Genomic DNA, 25,785 nt, shown 5'->3' on the forward strand with positions numbered 1-25,785 from the left:
TGAAAATGAATAAGATATAGCTATGAATGAATTTCAAAAACATGTTAAAAAAATAAAGTCACATTAGAAAACATATATTTCATTTATTTAAAGTACAAAAACCAGGCAAAACTAAACAATATATTATTTAGAGATACCTACATAGAGTGAGACTATAAAAAGCACACATATGTTTACAAAATTGAGGAGAGTGGTCACCCCGGAGAGGAAAAGCAGAGGATGTACTTGGGATGAAGCACATAGCTTCAGAGTGCTGGGAATGCTCTGTTCTTAAGCTCCATGGTGTTAGCTTTTAAGCTTTTTTTAAATTGTGATAAAATACACATAACATAGAATTCGCTGTCTTAACCATTTTTAATTGCACAGTTCAGTGTTATTAAACACATTCACATTGTTGTGCAACCACCACTGCCATCCATTTCCATAACTCTTTAGGTTTTTAAAATATTTTAAATTAAAATGTACATACATATTATACTTACTCTTTTGCAAACTGACACAGTTCTCATTTTTAAAAGGCAAAAAAAATCATTGTAAAACTATATTTATTGTTCTGAAACTACAGCCATTGTATATTCTAAAGATAAAATGGAATGATGTGGTGGTATATACATACAATAAAATGTTATCCAGACATAAAAAAGAATGAAATTCTGATACACACTATAACTTGGGCAGACCTTAAAAATACTATGCTGAGTGAAATAAACCAGACACAAAAGGACAAATATTGTATAATAACTGCACTTATATAAAATATCTAGAATAGGCAAATATATAGAGACAGAAAGTAGATAAGCATTTACAAGGGACTGAGGGGGAGAAGAAAATGTGGAGAGATTGTTTAATGGGTACAGAGTTTCTATTTGGGGTTAGGAAAGGGTTTTGTAAACAGATAGTGGTAATGGTTGCGCAGCATCGTAATGTAATTGATGACACTGAATCAAACAAGTAAAACTAGTTAAAATGGAAATATTATACTATACAGTATTGCTGCTGGGTATTGAATTCGGTTTTAACAGGAGATTTCTTTGCCTCTTTAAAAATGGTGCTCCACTGATAGCTGTCTTATTTATGTTGAGACCTTTGGTATCAGCTTTTTTCTTGTTTATTTGCCCTCTGTAGTCTCTAAAGTCCTTCTTGTTATCTTCGGTTTTTAGACCATAGTTTATGTAGCTCGTTACTGTTTCCTGTGTATTTACTTTGCTTAGGGGATGCTGAGTTACTTGAATCTGTGGATTGATGTCTTTCATCAATTTGGACTATGCTTGTGATTTTCACTTCTAATATCAATTGCTCTCTACATTCTCTCTACTCCCTTTTTAATCACATCCCACTTTTCTTTTAAATCTGTCCTGAATTTTCTGATGTTGTTCACCCTGTGCTTTTGTTGAGATATTTGCTCTTTTGTTTTTTAGCTTTAATTTTAAATTAAAATTTTTTTCCAGCTTTATTGAGGTGTAATTGACAAATAGAAATTATTTACATTTAGGATGTACAATATAATGATTTAATATATGTATACATTATGAATTAGTGCTGCAATCAAGTTAATTAACACATTCATCACCCCACACAGTTACCATTTTTGTGTGTGTGTTGAGAACACTTAAGATCTACTCTATTAGCAAATTTCAAGTATACAATACAGTATCATTAACTGTAGTCACCATGCTGTACATTAGATCACAACAGAACACATTCATCTTAAAACTAAAACATCTCCTCATTCTCCATCCCAACCCCTCCTCAGCCCCTGGCAACCACCATTTTACTCTGTGGTTCTATGAGCTCAACTTTGTTAGATTCCACATGTAAGTGAGATCATACAGTATTTTTTTTCTGTGTCTGGCTTATTTTACATAGTATAATGTCCTCCAAGTTCTTCCATGTTGTTGCACATGTCAGGGTTTTCTTCTTTTTTATGGCTGAATAATATTCCTTTGTATCACATTTCACATGTCAAAGAACATTTGGGTTGTTTTCATATCTTGGCTATTTAGAATAATGCTACAATGAACATGGAAGTGCAGATATCTCTTTGAGATCGTGATTTCATTTCCTTTGAATGTATACTCAGAAGTGGGATTGCTGGATCACATGGTAGTTCTAATTTTAATTTTTCGAGGTGCTTCCATACTGTTTCGCATAATGGCTGAACCAATTTACATTCTCATCAATAGTGCACAAGTGTTCCCTTTTCTTTACACCTTCACCAGCAGTTGTTATTTCTTATCTTTTTGATAATAGCCACCCTAAACAGTGTGAGGTGATATCTCATTGCAGTTTTGATTTAAATTTACCCAATGATTAGCAATGCTGAACACCTTTGTATATACCTGTTGGCCACTTGTATGTCTTCTTTGGAAAAATGTCTATTTAGACCCTTTGTCCATTTTAAAATCAGGTTATTTGGTTTTGTGCTATTGAGTTGTATGAATTCCTTATATATTTTGAATATTAACCCCTTATCAGATATATATGGTTTGAAAATATTTTCTCCCATTTCATAGGTTGCCTTTTTCATTTTGTTGGTAGTTTCGTTGGCTGTACAGAGCTTTCTAGTTTGATATAGTCCTTGTTCTTTATTTTATTTTATTTTATTTTTTTGGCCATGCCGCAAAGCTTATGGGATTTTAGTTCCCCAACCAGGGACTGAACCCATGCCCCCTGCATTGGAAGTGCAGAGTCTTAACCACTGGACTGCCAGGGAAGTCCCTCTTTTGAAATTCATAATCATTTTTGAACATTTTCCTTTTGATCTTGGACCTGCAAATTATGTAGCCAGGCCTGAGAACAGTGCCCACTGAGAAAGAACTTGGATCCCTGTTTCAGGTGACCCAGTCCTGCTCAGAGCACAGATACCTGATTTCTAGCAGAGTTAGTAACCATGTTACAAAATCATTCACTTCCCCTTCATTTAATTGAATTCTATCTACTGAATATTTATCAGGTTGGTTTTACCCAAGTTACCAATAGTTCCTTAATCCTCCCCCAAAACAGTTACATTTTCAAAACAAGGTGGTAGATTAGTCTCTCATTGTCCCAGTGGGAGACATTTGAGACAGGGGGTGATTGCAAAGCACACCAGCCCTGGAGTGAGAGTATTAGGGTTTGAGGTTGGAGCAGTGTGGTTTGACTGACTCCCCTAAATTGTTCTGCTTTTCACAACTTTTCCCCTCTTTTTACTTCTGAAACCACAGCTTCTCTAAAACACAGGCATTTCTCCCAGTGGTTCACGGCAATAACATGAGAGTATTGTTTCTAGGAAGGAGCAGAGGACATTTGTCCAGTAAGAGTGAATAGAGAGCCGGGACTATGTTAGGGCCTCAGAGTGTGGTAGCACTTGTGATATTTCTTGTGGTGTATCCTTGTGGTATTTCAAATTCTAGGGGAGCACAAAATGCATTTTTCATAACTTCGAGTTTATCTACTGCAGCTCTTTGCACATAGCTCTCAATAAGTATTTTGTGAATGAAATAAAAAGAAGCTAATAGACCAAACTAGCTCTAAAAAGAGCCACTGCTTCTTGAACACCTAGCGTGTGCCATGCACTGGGCCGGGCCTCTTGTGTGCATTACTCCAGTCAACGACCTGACAATCGCCCCCTGAAAGCCACACCATTATTTTACAGATGTTGGCATGGACAGGTGACTGGTAGATAGTGACTATTTATGAGAACCACATGTGTTTCCGAACACTTCTTTATTTAATACTTAAGAAAATTAAGCTTGGAATGTCTCCATTCCTACAAAGTATAACATAAAACTGGTTACTTATTTTGAAACTAACGCAGAGCTTATAAGAATTGTGAGTTTTTCTGTGCACTTATTTACTGAAAAGAATATTTTGCGTTTTGACGTTTCCTGACTTAATCAGAGATTAATGATCTTAAGAAGCAGAAAATTGCTGAGGTGCTTGTAAAAACTCTGAGAAGCTAGGGTAGAGGTGCTAGACACATTAGGGAAGAGATTAAATATATCACATGACTAAATGAAACACAATGAGGATGAAGAAAGAGGATGCTGAAGAAAGAGAAGAATGACTGGGAAGGCAAAGAAGACAGAAGGGCCTTAGGAGTAGAAAAAGACAGGTACCGGATGTGACTAATAAAACAGCTGTAATCATTGTGGGTCAGCATATTAGAATATTTGTTATAGATCTGAGAACCACAATAAGAAATTGACACCCAGGGGTGAAGCCCACCAAATGCACAGGTATTGATAACTATTTCCCGGAATCTGCTAATTAAGCCGCAGGGCAGTAACAGTATAAATGAGCAAATTCAGGATCAAGATGAAATAACCTGCTCAAATTCACACAGCTAGTGAGCAGCAGAAATGAGCTTCAAGCCAAGGACTGTCCAAGTCCAGGGCCATGTACTCACCATTCAGCACTCAGCAGCGGTGGCCTTTCTGATCAAAGGCCTGGGAGAGAACAGGACTCCAAGGGACAGAGGCTGTAATTCACAGTACCCGACTCTAAATAAGGGCAGTAGTGGCCAATGTCCTGCACTTGTGTCTCACAACCACTGTCACTAGAACTGCTTTTCCCAAAGAAGGAATATAAGAGTGTGTGTTTTGTGTGTGCTAGTGTGTTAGGTGGGACTTCGGGGTTAAAGTAACTAAGGTAACTCTGCATAGCCTGTGACTTGAGCAACGACACACGAGCCAGAAAAATGCCCTTTGCCGCCCAACGATTCCTACTGCCACCATGGTGCACTTTGTGCCGTCACTGAGTGTAAGTGTGTCTCTGAGGACTCACACCAGAGTCTGTCCGTAACAGGTCAGAAAATCAAAGCGACATCCTAGGGTAAGGTTTTAGGGAACACCATTGACCTTGGAGGCTAGGAGCTCATTTGGGAAGCCAACTGGTTCGCCAGTCTTACCATTACTACCCTGATTTCATTCTTCTGTCCCAACCTTCCTTCCGGGAATCAGGGCTACCCAAACTGAGCAAACAGTCTTTTATAGATCCCAGAGCAAACAGTCCCTGCTGAGGCCCAACCCTGGCTGCCCGTGCCACCCCTGCCACCTGTGCAGCCTCACCGACCTCCAGCCTCTTCCCGCCATTACCTCCCGCCCTTTCCTGCCTGCTCAGATCTTAGCAATCCGATTCCCACTAAATCTTCAGTTCTGGACACTATGTCCCACTATTATGGCATGGATTGAGTCTTCCGAACAGTGAAGAGAGAGAAGTGACGTAGTCAAAATGAAACAAAAATTAAAACCAACCAATCAGCCAACCAGCCAAAACAAAAACCCCAACATTTTTATTCATACCTTGGGCTATCCTGACACCAAAGGAAAGCCTTCTTTCAATATAAAATAACCTCTCCCACTTCTCTTTATACCCTGACCTGGCTTTGATTTTTCTTCAAAGGACTTGCTAAAGCACCTGACATGTTGTATACTTATTCCTACTTTATGGTTTTCCCCGACCCTCTGCAGAGTGCAAGTTCTAAGGGAGCAGGGACTTTTATCTCTAACACCTGTAACAGTGTAACAGCCCAATGCTGGGTACAAGGTGAAGGCTTAAAACATTTATTGTGACTGGAAAAGGACCCGTTGCGCCCCTTTCTGCTGTTTATTTTCAAGGCCACCCCTGAGGTTCACTTTAACCTCATTTAACTCATAAAGTGGGAGAAGAGGTACCCGTGTGCGGGACCCAGGCTGACTCTGCCGTCCGTACTATTCTCCACCCTTCCCATCCTCCAACATGTATAGTAGACGACCATCCTGTTCACATTACTTTTCACAGTTTCATATTCCCACATTAGTTTCACATCATTTGACTGTTGGCTGAAGAAAACTGCACAACCAGAAGGTTGTGAGTTAAGTTTTATTTGGGACCTTACCGAGGACAATAGCTCGGAAGAGAGCCTCTCCGAGAGATCTGAGGAACTGCTCCGAAGAGGTAAGAGAGGACCTGGGACGGAACAGAGCGGAGCCCTGTGCCCCTCCCCCCACAAGTCCAAAGGCCCTCCATGCCCCCTGCCTCTCGTTGGTAGAAAAGCTGAAGCCTCCCAGGCCGCCCTGAGTCACAAAGGAGCAGGCTCAAGCAGCTAATGATTAGGACAATACAGTCACAGACTCAGTGTCTGATGCACACTCCTGAGCTGTTTTACAGATACTGTAACTGCCACCAGAGGAAAAAAACGAACTGCATGATGACCAGACTGCAGCCAAGACATAAGCTGCTCCATCTTGAGCAGTACTGAGTCTCTGGGTAGCACCAGTCCAAGAACTGGCCTTAAGAGAATGGGATAGGGCTTCCCTGATGGCGCAGTGGTTAAGAATCCGCCTGCCAATGCAGGGGACGCGGGTTCGAGCCCTGGTCCGGGAAGATCCCACGTGCCGCGGAGCAACTAAGCCCGTGCGCCACAACTACTGAGTCCGTGAGCCACAACTATTGAGAGCCCATGTGCCACAACTACTGAAGCCTGCACGCCTAGAGCCCGTGCTCCGCAGCAAGAGAAGCCCCCGCAGCACACCGCAACGAAGAGTAGCCCCCGCTCGCCGCAACTAGAGAAAGCCCGCACGCAGCAACGAAGACCCGACTCAGCCAAAAATTAATTAATTATTTTTAAAAAGAGTATGGGATTAACACTGTTGCTCCTAATAATCTCTTCGTGAGCATCAAAATAATTGTAGCTTGTTCTGCCTGTATTTGTAAGCAAGCAGGCAACTAAAACTCAGCAAAGAGATGCTTCAACTCCATTTCTATATCTCACTCTACGACCTCCACGCTCTTTCTCAGCATGAAGCAGTAACAGAAGATGGACCTTCATCCCTAATCCCAGAGAAATGGAATGATATCTGATGGGGGGGGGGGATTTGTAAGCAGCTCTTTGCAGGAAACCGCTCTCAGAAGGAAGCCCCTTTTCTTGTCACTTCAGCAAAGCTACACTGTAGCTAGCCTCAAACCAGGCGCCTCCTGTGCTCTGCTCATCTCTGGCCCAAGCACACTTTTCAAATCTTATGATCACACAATACCTTGCCTAACCTGTTGGTTCTTTCCGGAGATCAAAGAAGTAGAAATGAAGAATAAGTAATTAACCGATGACCAGATCTCTTCCCTAGCTTCCCCTTCAGTAAAATCAGGAACAGACTGTGTGAACAAGATAACATCTAAAGAAACCTCACGAGGAGTCGACAAGCCCGCACACAGTGGGAGATGGCTAGGAGTTTAATCCCTCTTCTCACTGATTAACTGAGATTACTTCCCCTTTCCCATTTAAAAACTTTCATGGCTCAGCAGAATCTTCGGAGCTGGTTTTTGGGGGACATGAGTCTGCCTTCTCCTCAGATTGTTGGCTTTCTGATGAAAAGCAACTTTTCTTTCTACCAACATTTGTCCCTCAGGTATTGATTTTTGAGTGGAAGGCAGCTGGACCTGAGTTCGGTTACAGGATATATAGGAGTTTTTGCTGGGAAAAAAAAATGTAGTTAAACATCAAAAGATTACTGCAAAAAAATTTTTTAAATTACTGCTAATCACAAATAACAGGTGTTAATGATTAACGTCAGTTAATCAAGTTAATGATTTTAGTGCTTTTCTATGTATGGGAAGATGCAAGAGTCTGGATTCATTGAAATTATTCCTTAGATAGGTGTCTTATCTAGGGCCAGTATCCAGGGCATAGAATGCTTCCTGTTGTTCTCCATTCTGAATTCCCGCCAGGGCGCACCGTGGAGGGGTGAGGGCAGCTGCAGTAGCTGAAGGCTTGATGGCGGTGACATTCCTTGTTTAGTGGAATGGCAGGCAACATCCCCTTTCCACATGACCTAGAACTTAACTGGGTTCTGAGTTACTGGAACATAAGGACAATCTAATTATGACTTCAGAAAGAAACAAGAAGAAGTATAACTAATATTTCTTGAGAGCTCCTAAGCTAGCTAAGTCCTATGAGCTCATTAGCTAGTTAACCCACCATGCAGTAGGTACTACGATTACCCCCATTTTATAGTTCAGGAAACTGAGGATGAGAGAAGTTAAGTCACGTACCGAAGGTCACACGGTGCGTAAGTAACAGAATCCAGGTCTGTTGGCACCAGAGTCTGGGGTCCTGAGGAAAAAAGAGAGAAGGGAAGTGGCACATGGGGACTGTACTTGCGGTTTGCGGAATCATCATAGTTGTATCTAAGAAATTTCAAGTTCTTGAAAGATGAATTTTAAAAACGATCTTTTCAATGTGAAAGAAAATGAGTTTGGGGCCAGAGAGTTTCTGAGCCTCAACAAGGAAATTAATATTCATTTCTGCAGTTAAAACAAAGTGCTTTAACTTCCTAAGTGTATAGTCATAACATACAACCGTTACTGAACAAACCCACCGCCACCAGCTGTGTCACTAGCACAGGCTTCCTAGGAATACTTATCACTCCCTTTTCCTGGGCATAATAAAAAGAGTGCAAAGCCCAAACAGAGCGGCTCTGTTGCTCTGGCCACAGCTCTTTTTTCTTTTGATAGTGCAATCTAGTTACAACTGAAAGCGTCCGCAGATGCAAATCAAATTTCTTAACTAATCAATTGTGTTCTCATCCATAGGAGTAAAGGAAATAACTGAACTTGGCCTGTGCCAGGCTCAACGCCAGGGTTCTGGGATCTGAGGGCCAGGATGTAAGGCACCACCTCTGAGGAAGCTTGTCTAGGAAGGAGGAAGGGAGAGGAGAAAGAGGTATGAATGAGTGATCAAGGTAAGCAGAAGAGGAAACCACCTACTTCCCAACTTGGCCCAGGGCTCTTCATGATAATCCTGAGTGAAGTCAACTTTCTAGTTTGGGAGAAGCCCCTGTTCCACTAGGTGGCTGGGCTCCACGAGATGGGAGGAAAGGATGCCACACCTCCTCTGTCCTTCTAGTGGGGGTGGGTGGCTCCTACCACAGCTCAGGACAGGAGTCCTTGTCCTGTTTTTTGCAGTGACTGTCTTGACTGTCACAAAACGCCCTTCAAACCTCTTACCTAAAATATTTTTAATTTGAAAATGACATGTTTTGGAGACCTGTGATAAGAGAATTGGGCTCTTGTCTCCGCTCTGGCTTAATGTGTGGCCGTGGGTTAGTCATTTAACCACCCTGGTCTCATTTTTACACCCAGAAGTGAGAGGATTGCCATTTTATCATTTCATGTACGTGGTAATTACATCCAAGACAAATGCCAAGCAAAAACTAGACAGTGCGCAGGAGATGTGCACTTCAATGATGTCATACTAAAGCATACCTAAAGAGTATTATCTTGAATACAATTTAATCTTTATTTATTGCATTTTAAATAATGAATTGGGTACTCCATCTCCAGTAAATACTACTAAATACTACAGTAAATACTACTAAATTTAGCATTTTATCATTTCATGTACGTGGTAATTACATCCAAGACAAATGCCAAGCAAAAACTAGACAGTACGCAGGAGATGTGCACTTCAATGATGTCATACTAAAGCATACCTAAAGAGTATTATCTTGAATACAATTTAATCTTTATTTATTGCATTTTAAATAATGAATTGGGTACTCCATCTCCAGTAAATACTACTAAATACTACAGTAAATACTACTAAATTTAGCATTTTCATTTTCAATTATAGCAATCAAAATAAACATTACCTCATAAAACATTGTCATAGAGGATTAACACTTCTGAAGAGTATTTTTTCTTTTTTTTAAAATGAATTTATTTATTTTTATTTTTGGCTACGTTGGGTCTTCGTTGCTGCGCACGGGCTTTCTCTAGTTGTGGCGAGCGGGGGCTACTCTTCCTTGCGGTGCGTGGGCTTCTCATTGCAGTGGCTTCTCTTGCTGCGGAGCACGGGCTCCAGGTGCGCAGGCTTCAGTAGTTGTAGCGCACAGGCTCAGTAGTTGTGGCGCACGGGCTTAGCTGCTCCGCGGCATGTGGGATCTTCCCGGACCAGGGCTCGAACCCGTGTCCCCTACATTGGCAGGTGGATTCTCAACCAGTGCGTCACCAGGGAAGCCCTGTTTTTTCAAAAAACATGATATCGAGTGATAAAACTTTTAGAAAACATACTGTGTGATGTTTCACATTAACTCAGGTAATGATAGAGACGGTGGTTTTCAAACATGTTTCACAGCATTCTATGAGTTGCTTGAAAGTAAACGCAGGCAAGTGGTATACTGCTTAATTTGTGATTGGCAATCCCTCTCATCCATTCATTTATTCGTTCATTTCACAAAGTATCAGTGGGGGCTTACTGTGAGCTTTCTGTGATGCTAGAAGCAGGTGCAAGACAGGGGCACGGGGCCTCCTCTCCTTAACTTACAGTCTGATGGGAGAGATGGGCAAACGGTCGCTCTAACGAATTACAGACTGAGATGTTTCCGAAGGCAAGGAAACCAGTACCATGAAAACATATCAGAAAACTTAAATCAACAGAACTTAACTTAGACTTGGGACAGGGAAGATGTCCCTGACAAATTTTAACTTCTGTGACAGTTCTGGGGAGCTCTGAAGGACGAGTGGAAGGTTAACAAGGTGTGTGGGTGTGGTGGAGGGAGAGTGGATGGTGGACGGGTGGCAGGTAATTCCTACAAAGAAACAACATCAGTGACATAATTTGAGAGTCCCAGTGCAAAATGAAAATGTGAAGCCCCTTGTTCAAAACTATTAAGAATTTAAAGATGGCACAGGCAGAGCATTACAGCAAGGACGGGGCCCCGCGACACTGCACAGGTCACACGCCCCAAAGCCAGTCCTGGTCCTCTCCGTGGAAGGGAGTGTGAAGATCAGGAGTCAGGAGGAAGTGAGAGGCCAGTGCGTCGGAGCAGAGCCCCAGGAGGGTGGTAGGAGATGGAGCTGGAGATCAGGCTCGCTTGAGGATTACGTCAGTGACTACACCTCAGTAACACAGGTAGTGATCTCACCTTTATTTAAATACTTCCATTAATTTGCATTGGTCATTCTGAGTTTGATGTCAACCTGGTTACTTCTAAAAATGAAGCCAGGGTTACAGAAATCGTTCAAGTAGGGAAAGCTTGGACTCTGCTCCCGCTTTTCCTTTTTCTTTTCTTTTTTTTTTTGCCGCACCATGTGCAGCACGTGGGATCGTAGTTCCCAGCCAGGGATCAAACCCTGGCCCCCTGAATTGGAAGCACGGAGCTTTAACCACTGGAGCGCCAGGGATGTCCCTGGTCCTGCTTTCTTGGTGCAGGGTACCTAGGCTGACTGGTTGTCTAGAACTTGCATGCAGAAAGGCATAGGTCACAGGAGTGAACCTGACTTTGCACCTTCCTGTCAAAATATGCATTGCTGAACTGCTGCAGGGAGCTTTCAAATTTCAAAGAATAAGGAAAATTCATTACTTACACTATTACCCAAGTTCAAATCCTGGCTCTCCCACATACCACTGTGTACTCTTAGTCAAGATATCTATTTAGTTGTTAAAATATAAATTTGTTTTTTAAGATAAAGTAACACATATACATATTCAAAAATTCTGACATTAGCCTCTGGTGAATCTTTTCAGCAATTTCCTAGGCATATACAATGTATTTTCATATTTTTTACACAAATGGATTGTACTATACCTAATGTTTTTACTTTTATTAATACCTCTTAAAATATTAGCATTTTTATGGACTTGCTAGTATTTCATTTGTATGGATATACCATATTTATTGAAACAGTCAGATTAACAAACATATAGGTTACTTTCTGTTTGGGGTTATTACAGAACAATGCTTTACTGAAAGCACCTTTGCTCACTTAGACAAGTGTGCTGGCAGAGTAAATTCCTAGAAGTAGAGCTGCTAGTTCCAAGGTTATGGTCATTTCTAATTTTGTTAAGTTTTACCAAATCAGCCAAGTTATTTAAGTGAGCCTTGATTTCTTCATGTCTCTAAATAGTGGCTAACGAGGACATTCTCAAAGGTATCGTATAAGGATCGAGTGAGATTAAGGGATGCTAAAAGCCCACTACACAGCAAGTAGGTTGTCAACGAATGTCAGTCTGCAGCTTTGCTTTTACTTAGAAAGACAACTATTTATGAATATTAGGATGATTATAGCTGTGGCCCTGAGCTCGGCAAACACAAAAACTAACAGAAAACACTGTAGTATCGTATTCATTTTAAACCCCATTGTTGGACATAACCAATGAAATCTCTGGAAGTCAGAGTATTTTTGAGAGGACACAATTTGACAGTAAATACAGCTTTCCTGGCCTGAAGTTGATATTTGATAGTTGCCTATTTAAAAAAAAAAAAAAAAAATATATATATATATATATATATATATATTCCTGATGATAAAAACAAGATTTACTATGCTAATATATCCATCAAGATATGTCTTCCAGTCATGGCTTTTGTACTTGAGTGAAAATCTTGCTGCTCAATTTAAGTCATTCATTTATTAATAAAGCCCATACATCCAACTTTGAAGAAAAACCTTTTGATAAGAAAATGGAAAATTTTAGACCTCTCGTTTCCATTTCGAGAAACCTGTTGTGTCTCCCCCGAACCTCTGGGGCCCTGAGACGTTTTAAAATTTATCAAGAGCCCAGAAGGAGGTTAATGGGGCGCCTCAGAACGAAATCCCCAAGCGTCCGGGCCCAGAAGCCCCAGCCGGGACCACAGCCCGCGGTCAACTGCAGGCTGGAAGCAGATCCTCCTCGGAGGGCCAGTCGGACCAGGAAGCCATTGCTCAGCTCCGTGCCGGCTGTTCATTGAACACTCACTTCACTCAGCCCAGAGCTCGACCGGCCCCACAGCCATCCCGACGCAGGACAAAGATCCCGTCGGTGACTCGTGCCCGCCGGGGGAGGCAGAGCTCTGGTCGCAGCCCCGTGCATCTCACACCGAAACTTCAGCCGCGGTGGACGGCTGGAGGCGGTCGGGACTCGGCTCCCCGGGCAGGCGTTCCCTCAAAGCGTGTCCCCAGTCCCCTTCACCGTCCCCACGGGCGGCCAGGCGGGGAGCGGCCGGGCGCCGTGATCCGGCCCCGGCCGCCACTCGCGGACGTGGCCCGGAGCGCTGGAACAAAGGGCGCCCGGAGGCGCGGCCCGGGGCGGAGGCTCCGGGCGGGGGCGGAAAGTGGGAGAGGAGGCCGGGCCGGCCGAGGCCACCGGGCGCGCTTCCGCCGGCCGCGCCGCGCACGCCGCGGTAAATGGGAGGCTCGGCCGGCGGGGGCGGGGGCCGCGCAGCCGGGGAGTTTCAGGAACTGGAGGAGCGGGCGGCGGCTGGAGTCGCCCAGAGCCGAGACGCGGGGCCGAGGCGGAGTCGCCGCCGCGCCGGGGCCCAGCCGTAGCCGCCGCCGCCTTCGCCCTCGTCTGGCCGACTCGGGCCGACAGACGCGGCGCGGGAGAGGAGCCGGCCGTCCCGGGCCGGGGATCCGCCCGCCATGGCCACCAAGGTGAGGGGCGCGCGGTCCAGGCCCGGCCGGCCGCTCGGCCCAGCAGCGGCTCGGGGAGGGTCGGGCCCGGGGGCGCGGGCGGCGGCGCCTCCGGGGGAGGCCGAGGGGTCGCGCCGGGGCCCACCGGGCCCCCGCAGGGCTCGGGTTACGCGGAGCGGGCGGGTGGCCGGGGCTCGGGCGCCCGGGGGCTCGGCTGGCGGCGCGGGAGGGTCTCGGGGCGAGACCCCGGCCGCTTGCGGCTCCGTCTGCAAAGTTTGCGTCTGAGCGTGGGCCGCGGCCGCCGAGAGAGAGAGGAGAAGTTCCCGCAGCCCCGGCGCCTGCTCCGAGGAGCCGCCTGACCGCCGGGAGCCCCGACTCTTTCCCGAGTGGAGTCCACTTCTCACCTTCCCGCGCGTCCGGCCGCTGCGGGAGCAGCGTCTCCTCCTTTTGCAGAGGGTGGGACCCCGGCGCCACGGGCCGCTTTCGGGGGCCCGACCCCCGCCGGGGAGGACTGAGAATTTGAAATCCAGGCCGGTGAACGAGGGTTCCCGGGGAGGGAAAACGCCAGTGGAACGCCCGCTGCTCCACTTTCCTCAGTTTTCCTGTTTTTTTCTTTTGTTTTGCTACGTTTTTGGTTTGAATGTTATTTCCAGCATGAATAAAATGCAAAGAGGGAAATGACTCTGCTTTCAGTTACGTGTTTGCTTAAAAAAAGGTCCAGGCCCGAATTACGTGGTGGAACTTTGACTCGCGCTTGGTAATTGGCCAGGAGTGGTGATTTGCTTATTTTACGGTATTGTCGGTGGAATTAGCGGTCACCCTTTGCTACTTGAGTCCGCAGGAGCCTCCATCTCCCGCTCCCTGGGCTGGGGCGTTTTCTTTAGCTCTAGATGTCACCTTAGTAATGGGAAAGCCACGCTCCCCTCCACGAGCCAGTGATGGGGTTTGAGTTGACTTTTTTACTTGATTGATTTTTGCCAATAGTTTTAGTAGTGTCCCCTTTATAAACATCAGCACCCTCTACCATATTTACTTTTGAAACCTCGAAGCTTCTCTTGGGTTGGTGAAAACCTTAGATTGTTGTTGTTGGGTTTTTGGTTTTGGTAGAGAGAGAACTTTGAAAACTGATAAATTTCAAATCCCTTTGAAAGATCAGATTGATATTTCAGTCCGTGAAATTTTGTGTTCAGTATCTGCCTAGGTGTAGTGTTTATTTTTTAAAATTGGAGATTCTTAAGGGAACCTGTTGCACGCTGTTACTGAAATAATTACCTTCTTGTTAATATATTATTGGCTACGCTCTTCCTTGGTTTTATTAGGTGTCATAGAACTTTGCTACCTTTTTAACATACATCATTTTGTGTTGATCTTTTTAAAAACAAAACTTAAGCCAGGGATTTCTAAGGAAATTTGATTTTGAAGTCTGTTGCCAAACATTGCAGAAATTACCAGTTACACGTCCTATTTTATGCTCATCTTGCAACCTTAAAAGCTGTTTGTGGTTGATACCTATTCAAGAGGTGGTCAGCGTTTTGGTATTTTGCACCGTTATCTACAGATGCATGTTAGATAGACTGTCCTTTAAGTGGGACCCAGCTTAGCAACTAGTGCTGGTATATGTAATGAAAATTTTATCTGATACTTAAACCTGAAGTTAGTTTTTCTATAAAATTAGAAAGGAGAATAGTTCTTGTACTAAACTTGAATTGCATCTGTCCTCACTAAGCACAAGCCTTAAAACATGTGTAAGCACTTTCCTACTTTATTGTCTACTCCTCCGAAGGCAAATGCCAGTAATTCTGAGTCTTGGTTTCTTTCACCTTTCTAATCACTATTCCACATGGTACTCCTTTCCATGTTTACATTGTGACAAACCACTTGTGGTTTTAAAAAAAAAAATGCAGGGCAGAGAAGCACTTATATAGGAACCTTCCTCAGTTCTCTGGTTTTCCTACTTCCTGATGATTCTCACATGAAACGAAAGTCTCATTTTTTAATTGTTCCCAGAGAGTAAATTTGTCCTTGTTTTGTTACACACCCACCCCCCCACTTCCCATCCCTGCCCTTACCAATATCTAAGTAGTTTGGGGTTTTTTCTTTCCTTTAATTTAATCGGGTAGGTACTTTTTAGTAAGAGAGAATATACATATAGTAAGTAATAACATCTAACTTTTTTTAAAATTGAAGACTCATATGGCACTCAGGCTCCTGCTACAAGCATTAAGTGATAAGAAATAAATACAGTATCTGGATATTTTAGGTAGTGTTGGGTTTCCCTTTGAATTGACCAGAAAATACCTTCAGTTCTCTTCAGATATAATTTTCTTTGTTATTGCTCTTACGTATTTTCTTGAAGATACAGTTATCTTTAAACTATCATCCTTTCTAAAAAATTGCACTGGTATATTCACAACAGAAAGAAATCATCTTTTAGAAGAAAAATGAATTAGGTAGTTCTTCACTGCCAAGTAAAGTTAATCAGTAACTGAACTTTTTTTTTTTTTTTTTTTTTTTTTTGGTGGTACGCGGGCCTCTCACTGTTGTGGCCTCTCCCGTTGCGGAGCACAGGCTCCGGACGCGCAGGCTCAGCGGCCATAGCTCACGGGCCCAGCCGCTCCACGGCATGTGGGATCTTCCCGGACCGGGGCACGAACCCGTGTGCCCTGCATCAGCAGGCGGACTCTCAACCACTGCGCCATCAGGGAAGCCCGTAACTGCACATTTTAAAGAAATTATCCGTTCTTTGTTTCTAATCATTACTCAGGAGAATGCTGAATTCGCTTTGAGTCCCAGTCTTGTCTCATTTAGTAAATACAACAAAAGGCTAATATGAGTGTGTAGCCTTGACTTCTAATAGGAACTCCAGGTTATATTTTTACACAGTCATATGGTGCACTTAGGAATAAATTATTTATTTATTAAGTCTTGAGAAAGGAATTCTTTTTTTTTTTTTTTTTTTTTTGGCTTAGATATAGCAAAAGGGACATGAAGGAACTAGTTAGCAGAGTTAATCCATAGCTATATAATTTAGCTGTAATTTCCATGTCACAGTTACTAATTTAAATCCTTTTGTGCTTATGTAGTCACTTTTAGGAGTAATCATTAGAACCAGATTCTAGGAGTCCCTGATGCTTTTTTTTTTTATTTTAAACTTTCCATCTCCAATGTCTAAAGTTGTATATTTGTGTTATAGTGCTTGTCTGGTTGAATGGAGTGTGGAATGTTGAAATTAGTGGTAGGAAATGAGTGAATTGCTCAAGACTGTTCCATGATATACATTAGCGAGAAGAGTTTAGAAAGCATACTTTGTAGTCTCTCCTGAGCAAAAAACCTCTTTTTTGAAGAGGTTTATTGAAGAAAAGAGTAGAAATATCTTTCTAAAGCGTCTTAAAGATTAAGTTGTTTTTGATAGTTTTTTTTAACAGTATAGAAAATGGTAACCATTTAGTTTAGCATAACAGTAATATTTTTTAAAAATGTCTTCATAAATAGAATATCTAGACAGTATTTCTGTAGTCACAGAAAAATTCTATGACAGGAACGTCAGCCGATTCTTATTAAAGAAGGAATAGATGAGAAAGCATAAAAATTTTGCGAAGTTTTCTACTGTACCCTGCTTCTGTATTGACCATCTGAAAATTTAATTAGTTTTTTACTTTGGTTGCCCACCAAAAACTTTGTAACTTTGCATATGCTGTTCCTCTTTTCTGGAATGCTGTTCTCTGGCCTTTTCCCCTACGTACCGTCTTTTACACATTATGTCTCAGCTCAAAACATTACTTCCTACAGAAAGCTTTCTGATCTCCCCGACCCCTGTTACAGGGTCACATCATATGTGCAGACTGCCGTTTTACATGTGTTTCTCTGCCCAGTGGCTGTCTCCTTTAGGGTGCTGTCAGCCCCAGGAAGATGGACTGTGTAACTGTGTATCTTCTGTGACAGGCACAGACCAGGCTCTTGATAAACTGTTATTCCATGAAGGAATGTTGAATTTTCTTGTCCCGATTCCTCCCTCTCCAGTTTGAAAGAGTGAAAAGATTTTCCATTGAGATAGGTGGCTGTTAAAACTATTTAGCTCCACCTGTAAGCTTGTTTCTTTTAATTGTGCGTTTTAGTAAAGCTTTTTTTAGTCTGCATGCACAATGGAAAAGAGACATCTACAGCTCAGTTATTGGCAATGATTTTTAAATAAATCAGTTTTACTAATTATTACATGAGAAATTGGTTATGTTTTAAGGTAATTGGAAAAAACTTCATACTTCTGAGATTTTAAAAAGTTACCTTTAACCCATGAATTGTTAGAAATGTGTTTAATTTCCAAAAGTATAGGGTTTTTCTATTTATCTTTTTGTTAATGATTTCAAACTTAATTTCATCATGATCAGGGAGTCTGATTGTTACTAATAACCATACCTGAAAATTTGTTGAGGCTAACTTTGTACCCAGTATATAGTCAGTTTTTATAAATGTTCCAGCTGTGCATAAAAAGAATATATTCCCTAATCAATGTATGTATATTTTCTGTGTATGTCCATACAAACTTATTAACTATGCTGTTCCCATCTGTATCCTAATTCTACTTGCTCTGTTGTATCTTAATGTTTTTTGGTCTATTTGACAGAGATGTTAAAATGGTGAATTTTAAAAATTTCTCTAAGGTTAGGATTAGTATTATCTTCCAGGTGAAATGAACTTTTTATCATTATGAAATGACCCTCTTTATAGTGCATTTTTTCTTAAAGACAGTTTTGTCTAAAAGTTAATGTGGTTTCACTAGCTTTCTTTTGGTAAATGTTTTCCTGGTATATAAAAGCCTGTAACTGAGTTTTACCTTTTCATCTTGTTTGGCAATCTTTGTGGCTAGAGGGTTTTGTTTGCTTTATTTGTGTTTATTGATGTGTTTGGATTTCTGGCTACCATCTTATAGATTCACTGAGGATCCCCCCCCCCCACCTCCCGCCCCTCAACTTTTTAGAAGGTTTGTTCCTTACAGGCATACCTCGGAGATGTTGTGGGTTGGTTCCAGACTACTGCAGTAAAGCAAATCCCACGGACTTTTTGCCCCCCAGTGCGTTTGAAAGTGATGTTTACACTATATGGTAGTCTGTGAAGTGTGCAATAGCATTATGTCTATAAAACAATGTATATACCTTGATTAAATAGTACTTTATTGCTAAAAATGTTAAGAGTCACAGTAGTAACACCAGTGTTCGCTGGCCACCATAACACATATAATAATAATGAAAACGTTTGTAGTACTGGGAGAATTACCAGAAGGTGACAGAGACACGAAGTGAGCAGGTACTGTTGGAAAAATGGTGTGTCAGTGGGCTTGCTCTACTCGGGGTTGCCACAGACCTTCAATTTGTAAACATTGCAATATCTGCAAAGTGCAATAATGCAAAGCAAATAAAAGGAGGTATGCCTGTATGTCACTTTTTTCAACGGGTCGTCATAAGCGTATATGTTACTATTTGTACGTTAAAGTCCCAAAGTCCTCAATATCATTACCCTCCTCCTGGATTACAGGGACCTTAAGAATCTCGGCTCCAGTCATCTCTCCCCACACAGTTACTGCCACAGTTACTGTCTTTTCTACCACAAATTAGACATTATTTTTGTTTTTTATACAGTTAATGTTTCCTTAGATTTAATCAACTTTTACCATATCTTCGCTTCCTATTCCTTTCTACATTTCAGTTCTTTCCGGGATAATTTTTCTTTTGCCTGAAATGAATTCTTTGGAATTTCCATTAAGGAGAGTTTTTTGTTGGTCAATCTCTTATGTGTGAAAATGTGTTTTGCCCTGTGCTTGAAAGATAGTGTTCTAGGTGTGGAGTTCTGTTATTTCCCCTGTTTCCTACCGTCTTTCAGAGGTACTGCTCAGAAGTCAGCCGTCTAATATTGTTCCTGAATAGTCTGATACCTGCCTCTGCTTGCTTTTAAGACCTTCCCTGGGTCTTTAGTATTTTACAGTTTCGCCTGAGTGTGTTCATGTGTGGATTTTATTTATATAGCCTGGGATTTATGGGCAGCTTGGATTTTAGGATGGATGTTTCAGTACTTCTGCACCAGTGCAGTTCCGTAAACTTCCTGTGATGATGGAAATAATCCTACATCTGTGCAGTCCCGTGTGGTAGCCACCTGCCACGCGTGGCTAAGGAAAACTTGCCGTGTGGTTAGTGGGACTGAGGACCTGTGTTCTTAATTTTAGTTTAAGTAGTCACACATGGCTCCTGGCTATCATAGTGGGGAGTGCGGTTGTAGAAAATTCCCAGTGATTGTATTTCATGAATATTGTCTCTTCCCTGTTCTCTCTTTCTGGAACCCTAATCAGCATGAAGAGGCCCAACAGACATCTGACTTCCTAACTTTTCAACCTGCCGTGTTTTCTTTGTGCTGCATTCTAGATAATTTCTTTGACTCCTACCTTCAGTTTACTATTCTTTCTTTAATTGGGCCTAATCTGTTCTTTTATCCATTTAATTTACAATTATATTCTATTTTTAGAAATTATGTTATTTGGGTTTGTTTCAGATCTGCTTGATCATTCTTTATATTCTCTAATTGCTCATATTTTTAAGCTTCTTTTAAGCATATTAAACATGGATTGTTTGTGTCTGTTTGTCCTAATATCTGAGGTCTAATTCAGCAGTCGTTTCCGCTCATTTTCACTCATGGTGCCTTGTTTTCTGGTGCGTTTTGTGATTTTATTTTCTTCTGTGAGTTGCTCATTTTCCTTGGAACGTCATCTTAGGGTTTTGATCCCTAAATTGAGTTATATTCGTCCACAGAGAATTTGTCTTTGCTTATGCCAGTCTCTTGGGGACACTACATCCTCGGGATCACTGTAATGTTAATTCCTGGCTTAATGTTTTTCCAGCCATACTCTATAGCATAAATATGGACCTCAGATCTCAGGGGAGATCTCCCTTATTCCCCTACTCTGGGTCAAAGATGAGACAGGTTTCCTTGCTGTCCCCTTCTGTACAGTGTGTTCTTTTATCCTTATGTTGAGGTCCTTTTGGGGTCCAGCTTCGAGCTTAATACAGGAGTGTTGATCTGTCACCTCCTGCCTCCCTCAGGGCAGCCTGCAGAGCAGGACCCAAACTCAGGCTCTCCAGGGCATAGAGGAGACTCCTGGGGTGGAATCCTGTCTCAGAACATTTTCCTCCCAGGGGTTCTGCTCTCATATCCTCTGACCTCTCTAGATCCTTTCCTTTTGTGCTGACTCTGCAGTGTGTGTTAAAAGGTGTTTGTGTGCTTGGATGTGTCTTTGCTTTTAATATTTTGTTCAGCACTTCAGTGTTTCAGTCTGGTTGGTGGTTCATGGTATCAGTTTCATGGTATCAGTCTGCCATGCGGGCCGGAACAAAATCCAAGTCAGAGCATCTTTATAACAGACTGTAACGTGAAGGAATGGAATATCTGCATACAAAGTGTTAATCTGTTTTTTGGAGGGAAAAAGGTGGAAAAGCAAAGTTGTGAAGCATTTTAGTTGGAACCAAACCTTAAGCCATCAGAATAACAGGCTGGGCATTTCAGTTTCTAATTGGTGTTTTTCTTTTTTCTCCCCCTTTGATTATCAAAAACTCATGATAGATTTAGCCCATCTTATTCATTTTTAGGTGTTGTAAATACAGTGCTTGAGGATGTTACTCAGTATGACTCAATTTTTCTAAGCTATTTTTAGTATCTGAAAACTGAGTCATAGAGTACGTAGTATTGCTTGCAGAGGCAGGATTCAGAAGTCACCTGTTTGTATCATGGGGGACATATAAGTCAAAGGGACATGTGACTTTAGACATTAGTTAACTAGGCAAAAAATGCACTTTGTTCTGGGAACCGTTACCCATCTTCATTCACTGACTGCTTCATTTGAGTGTCGAGTGAGCTCAGTGCCGGGTCTTCTGCTCCAGGTTGGGGGCCAGTCTGAAAGGCCTGTCCTCACCCTGGAGCTGTATTGTTCTAGCGGAGGGTAGGCCTGCTGCAGGGCTTCTCAAGCCAGCAAGGCTTTCCAAGGAGCTGAGTCTTGAAATGTATATTTTTTTCTTGAATTCATTGAGTGAATTTTAACCCTTATCTGATCACATCAGTCATTTAAAAAATACTTACATAGTACATCTTGACAGTCTGCAAGTCCAGACTTCGTCTCGTAGGATCCCAGATAATCAGTTCGGCAGACATTTCTAGCGGTTCCTATGTGCTTCTCTTACGCTGGAAGTAAGGCTAAGATTTGGATCCTTGCCTAAGAGAGTAGACATTCAGAAATTAATGAGCTATTTAAAATGTACCAGTTAAATGCCAGTTTTAATGTATTTCTAATGCAAATTCACAGAAGAGGACTTAAAAATGTAAATTTGTGTGTTAATAGTAGTTGTCTATCTCACACTTAGGCACTTCTTTTTCATCTTTAAGCCTGTTTCGTATTCTCAAGATTTTGAGTAATGAATATTTATTGCTTTTGTAATAAGGAAGAAAACAAGTTAATTTTTTTAAACTTAAAAACTTATTGTCATTAGCCAGGCCTCTCAAGCAGACTCCTAAATTTATCCATCTTCTGTTAATTTCTTTTGAATTACGCTAAGATGGCAAAAAGGTTTTAATTAATGCTTATACATAGTAAGTGGCACTTTAATAGAAAAATGCTAATGCATTCAGTATTACAAATAGAAACTTAAAATTTATTTTTCTTCCCTCAGCACCATATTTTCTTCTTCCAAAGGAGAAAAAGTATGCTTCTTAAACTTTTAAAAATACCTAAAAGCTTACTGCATAACCAGCACTGAACCTGGAGTTCTTGAAAATTGCTCTTTTAAATACATTTATGTTTTACCTGCCTCTCTGCACTGGTTCCCTCAGGAGCTCAGAGGACTCCTTTGTGAGTCAGCAGCAGTTTCATCACTCTTGTACTTTCCCCACCTTCATAAGATTTTAAAGTCAGGAGTTGAATTTAAGATTTTACAGCCTTTTCGTTGATGTGTCAGACTTACTTTGTCTCGTGATTGCCATTACCAATAAGTGTATGCAACTTCTTAAAACCAAAAAACCTAGGAAATCAATAGACTTTAGACTACTGAGATCTGTAGTTACATCAGATTGATCCATCTTAATCATTTAAAGCCATGATGATACCAAAAAATATGGAGATTGTTTTTTAAAATTCTAATATTTAAAGCTACTTCTGGTTCTAGTCTTTACTACTATATTTATAGTTTTTTAAAACCCATTCCCCTTTTTGATAAGTAAAAACATCCCATGCTTTTCCTGTCGTTTGTATTTAACAAGTGACAGATGATTGTTCTCTAAAATTTGAGTACTAAATATTATTCCCCAAACTCCCCTCTTCCCTGACTCGTTAGGAATCTCTGCTATAAAGAAGATGATGGCAATGGTAATAAGCTTCCATCTAAGAGAGAAATTGGACCCTTACTAAAGTGCATAACTATTTTATGAGTGGTGATCATGTTTCCTGAGTTTAGGCATTAATGGTAGAGCTGAGGTACCCCAGCTGCATCACAGTCCCCCACCTGGAGAGCTTGTTAAACCACAATTGCTGTGCGATTTCTGAGTTTCTAGTTCAGGAGGTGGGGCTGCAACATGCATTTCTGCCAATTTCAAGGTGATGCTGAGGCTGCTGGTCTAGGGACCACACTTTGAGAACCAGTGTTGCGGAAGATTGAAAAAGAAAGTAAGAACCTGGGTTCGGTCCTAGGTTCATCTCTGGAATCTGTGGACCGTAAAATGGGTGGGCTCTAACACAGTGTGTGCAGTGAATACTTCATTCTTGCTTAATGTATTCTAATCTAACTGAGTTCAAGTGATGCTGAAAATTTTTAAAGTTGGTATTCGCAAAAACTGTTAAGCTTCTCATCAACTTGCAGTTTTCAGTGTTGTATTGATTGGTTTTGTATTAGGTGCAAAATGGCTTAATCTAGTAGTCTGATAATTACGATGGTGAGGTGACTGTGACTCGTTATTACTTTTCCTGTTGCTTTTTGGTTAGCCAGAAAACATGCTGTACAATTTTGAATATCATTATAGTTCACAGTAATCAGTCCAGACTTAGGTCTTTGTATCACATGTTCCTGAAGTGGTTGTATAATGAGAACACTTTTAATTCACTAGGGGGGATTACTATGTAAAAGAATCCTGTTTTTTAATTATTTTGTAATTGAGATAATCTATGATATTTGTGTAAATCCAGTTTATCTTATTGTGTGGTATGCACCTATACTTAATTTCGATGAATTTAAATTTCACCAGATTAAGCTTTCCTGTTTGCCCACTTAGATGCCTCAAAGAAGTAAAATGACAGACGTTTTTAAAGCCAGAGAAAATGAATATAGTCCCTAAACTAGAAGAACCTACCTTTGAATAATTAAGTTGATCTAGGACTCATGTATGAAGGCAAGGGTGTGCTTTAGAAAATAGCCTGTATTCATGCAACTTGCCTATACACTATCAGTAAGGATTAATGTATGTCTGTATATGAACAGTGCAGAAAAATATTTTGAAATCCTTGTTGACGTTTATACCATTCAGAGTCTTTTTGTTGGTCTGTAAATGGCATACACTATTAGTTATGGAAGGAATACATTTGATTTTCACATTCTGTGGTTAACATCAGAATATTATTATACATAAATATCAAGGGTTATTTATGGGAAATGTTAAGTATGCTACAAAAAATCAAAAGCATGTTTTTTCATTCAACAGTCTCTCTCCAGAACTTATAAATACTGTAAGTGAACAGTGCATGCATTTTTCTACTCTGAAAGAATTTATAGTCTGATGGGGGAAACAGGCACTTTAGTCTCTTCAATTCAGAGTTCTCGTTGCTGTGGTAGAAGTACGTGCGATGTCCAGTGATGGCACAGAATCTAGGTTTGGAAATGAGACCCTTTCGTCTATTTTGTTGCATTTACTGTCATTGGAAACTTAAGAGTAAAACTGAGTTTATGTCAGTAAAGAGGCCACAGTTTGAAAACTTATGTAAAAATAAAAACTAGTTAATTACTCTGACATACGTCATAGTGTAGAAGATCATTTCTCTGCTTGAGATGAGGGAGTAGTGTTACATAAATGAGGGCACATTTAGTTTGAGGTCTTTTAAACAGGTTCCTTATCACAGTGACTGCCCTTGCAGGACAGAAAGTACATCTCAAAGAAGGCATACATTTCCAGTATGCCTAGTTGTGATCTAAAATTTTATCTGGGACTAGACACTAAGCCACTTTTGGGAACCAGTGAACAACACGTGCCATGCAGATAATGTTTCTATGACGTGGCTCCTTCTAAATCCCTGTGGCCTTGGACGCAGCGACTGCAAATGGTTAAAACGGATCTGCTCCTTTTGATTTCCTCGTCAGCAGTTCAGTTAGAGTATTTGGAGTGTTTCATGTGCCTGGCTTGCAACACCTAGAGTTTATTCTAGGTTAGAGATTCCCAGCTGGTGAGTTTTCAGGGGATCTTTAAATCTAAATGAGCAAACATTGTTACAGACTGTTTATCTTCCTCACATTTGCAATACTGTTTTTAAAATATATGTAGATTTTGTTAGTAATAAAATACAGATACATTTCTAAATGCTAATGACTTCATAGTACCTCTTTGGCATTAAGTATTTCTCAATAAATTGTACTTTTATATGTTTACTGTTGTTTGGGGGGTGACATATGTATGTAATGAATTGATCTTGAGGTTGCTGGCATTCTATGATTGAAGTTAGCTATTGCATAAAAGCTATTACATTTCCATTATTGCTGTTTGATTTGCCTTGAATTTTACATTTGGAAAAGAAATTTTGTCATGTCTTCTATTAGAGATGCAATGAATGAAAAAATTAGTTCTATGTGATTATTAAATTTATGTATTTCAGTGCAATCGTGGTGGAATAGCAGTGGGAGTCTGGGTTCAAATCCAACTATATCACTTTGGAAAGTTACTTAATGCTTCGTTTTCCTCATCTGTAAAATACAAGTATAATAGGAACTCAGGTGTGAGTTCCATTGCACAATCCAGGTAGGGCAAAAAAACAATTTCATTTTTCTGTAACAGTTTACAACGAATTGTGTCCTTATCCTACTGGGAAAGTCAGCTGTAACCTGTAGCTCACCGCCTCCTCCTTGTGCCCAGGGTTGGGTATAACTTGAAGGTGGGGATCCTTACATAGTGCCTTGGGCGGAGGGTCGTGTCTTGCCCTCCAGCCACCTCTCCTGCAGTCTGCACCCTCAGGTGGGGAGTTCTGTCCCACTTCCTTGCTGTGCCTGAGGGAACCGGAGCCATTTTGCTGTTGTCCTGCTTTAGTGGGACACAAAGCTGCAAAACCCAGACACTTTCCACCCTAATGCAGTACAAGCTCTATCCCCTCCTGTCGATTTGTTGTTTCACTGGGGTTCTGGCACCAGCTGAGGGCTCTCTCCAGGTCTCGCCATT

The 25,785-nt window shown here is 41.4% G+C and overlaps 1 protein-coding gene and 1 long non-coding RNA gene across 6 annotated transcripts in view; one reads left to right on the plus strand and one right to left on the minus strand.

The window, feature by feature from the left end:
* Window positions 1-6,605: 6,605 nt before the first annotated feature.
* Window positions 6,606-13,011, minus strand: LOC136792389 (uncharacterized). 2 transcript variants are annotated; one of them, XR_010836102.1, is made up of 4 exons: window positions 12,695-13,011; window positions 9,606-9,974; window positions 8,008-8,068; window positions 6,606-7,429 (listed from the first exon to the last, which is right to left on the minus strand). It is a non-coding gene; the product is annotated as an uncharacterized lncRNA (long non-coding RNA). The 2 variants fall into 2 exon arrangements; XR_010836101.1 differs by having other exon boundaries at window positions 6,606-7,793.
* Window positions 13,012-13,086: 75 nt separating this feature from the next.
* SNX9 (sorting nexin 9) overlaps window positions 13,087-25,785 on the plus strand; it is a 90,499-nt gene continuing 77,800 nt past the window's right edge. Inside the window, exon 1 of one of the 4 annotated variants that reach the window (XM_059083170.2) lies at window positions 13,087-13,368. In XM_059083170.2, coding sequence (XP_058939153.1) covers window positions 13,357-13,368 — 12 coding nt within the window. In that variant the 5' untranslated portion in view covers window positions 13,087-13,356. The remainder of the gene's footprint in view (window positions 13,369-25,785) is intronic. The other 3 variants (XM_067011082.1, XM_059083169.2, XM_059083168.2) reach the window with 3 other exon arrangements.

Source organism: Kogia breviceps, chromosome 13 (assembly GCF_026419965.1).
Source record: "Kogia breviceps isolate mKogBre1 chromosome 13, mKogBre1 haplotype 1, whole genome shotgun sequence".
NCBI classification, from domain to species: domain Eukaryota; kingdom Metazoa; phylum Chordata; class Mammalia; order Artiodactyla; family Physeteridae; genus Kogia; species Kogia breviceps.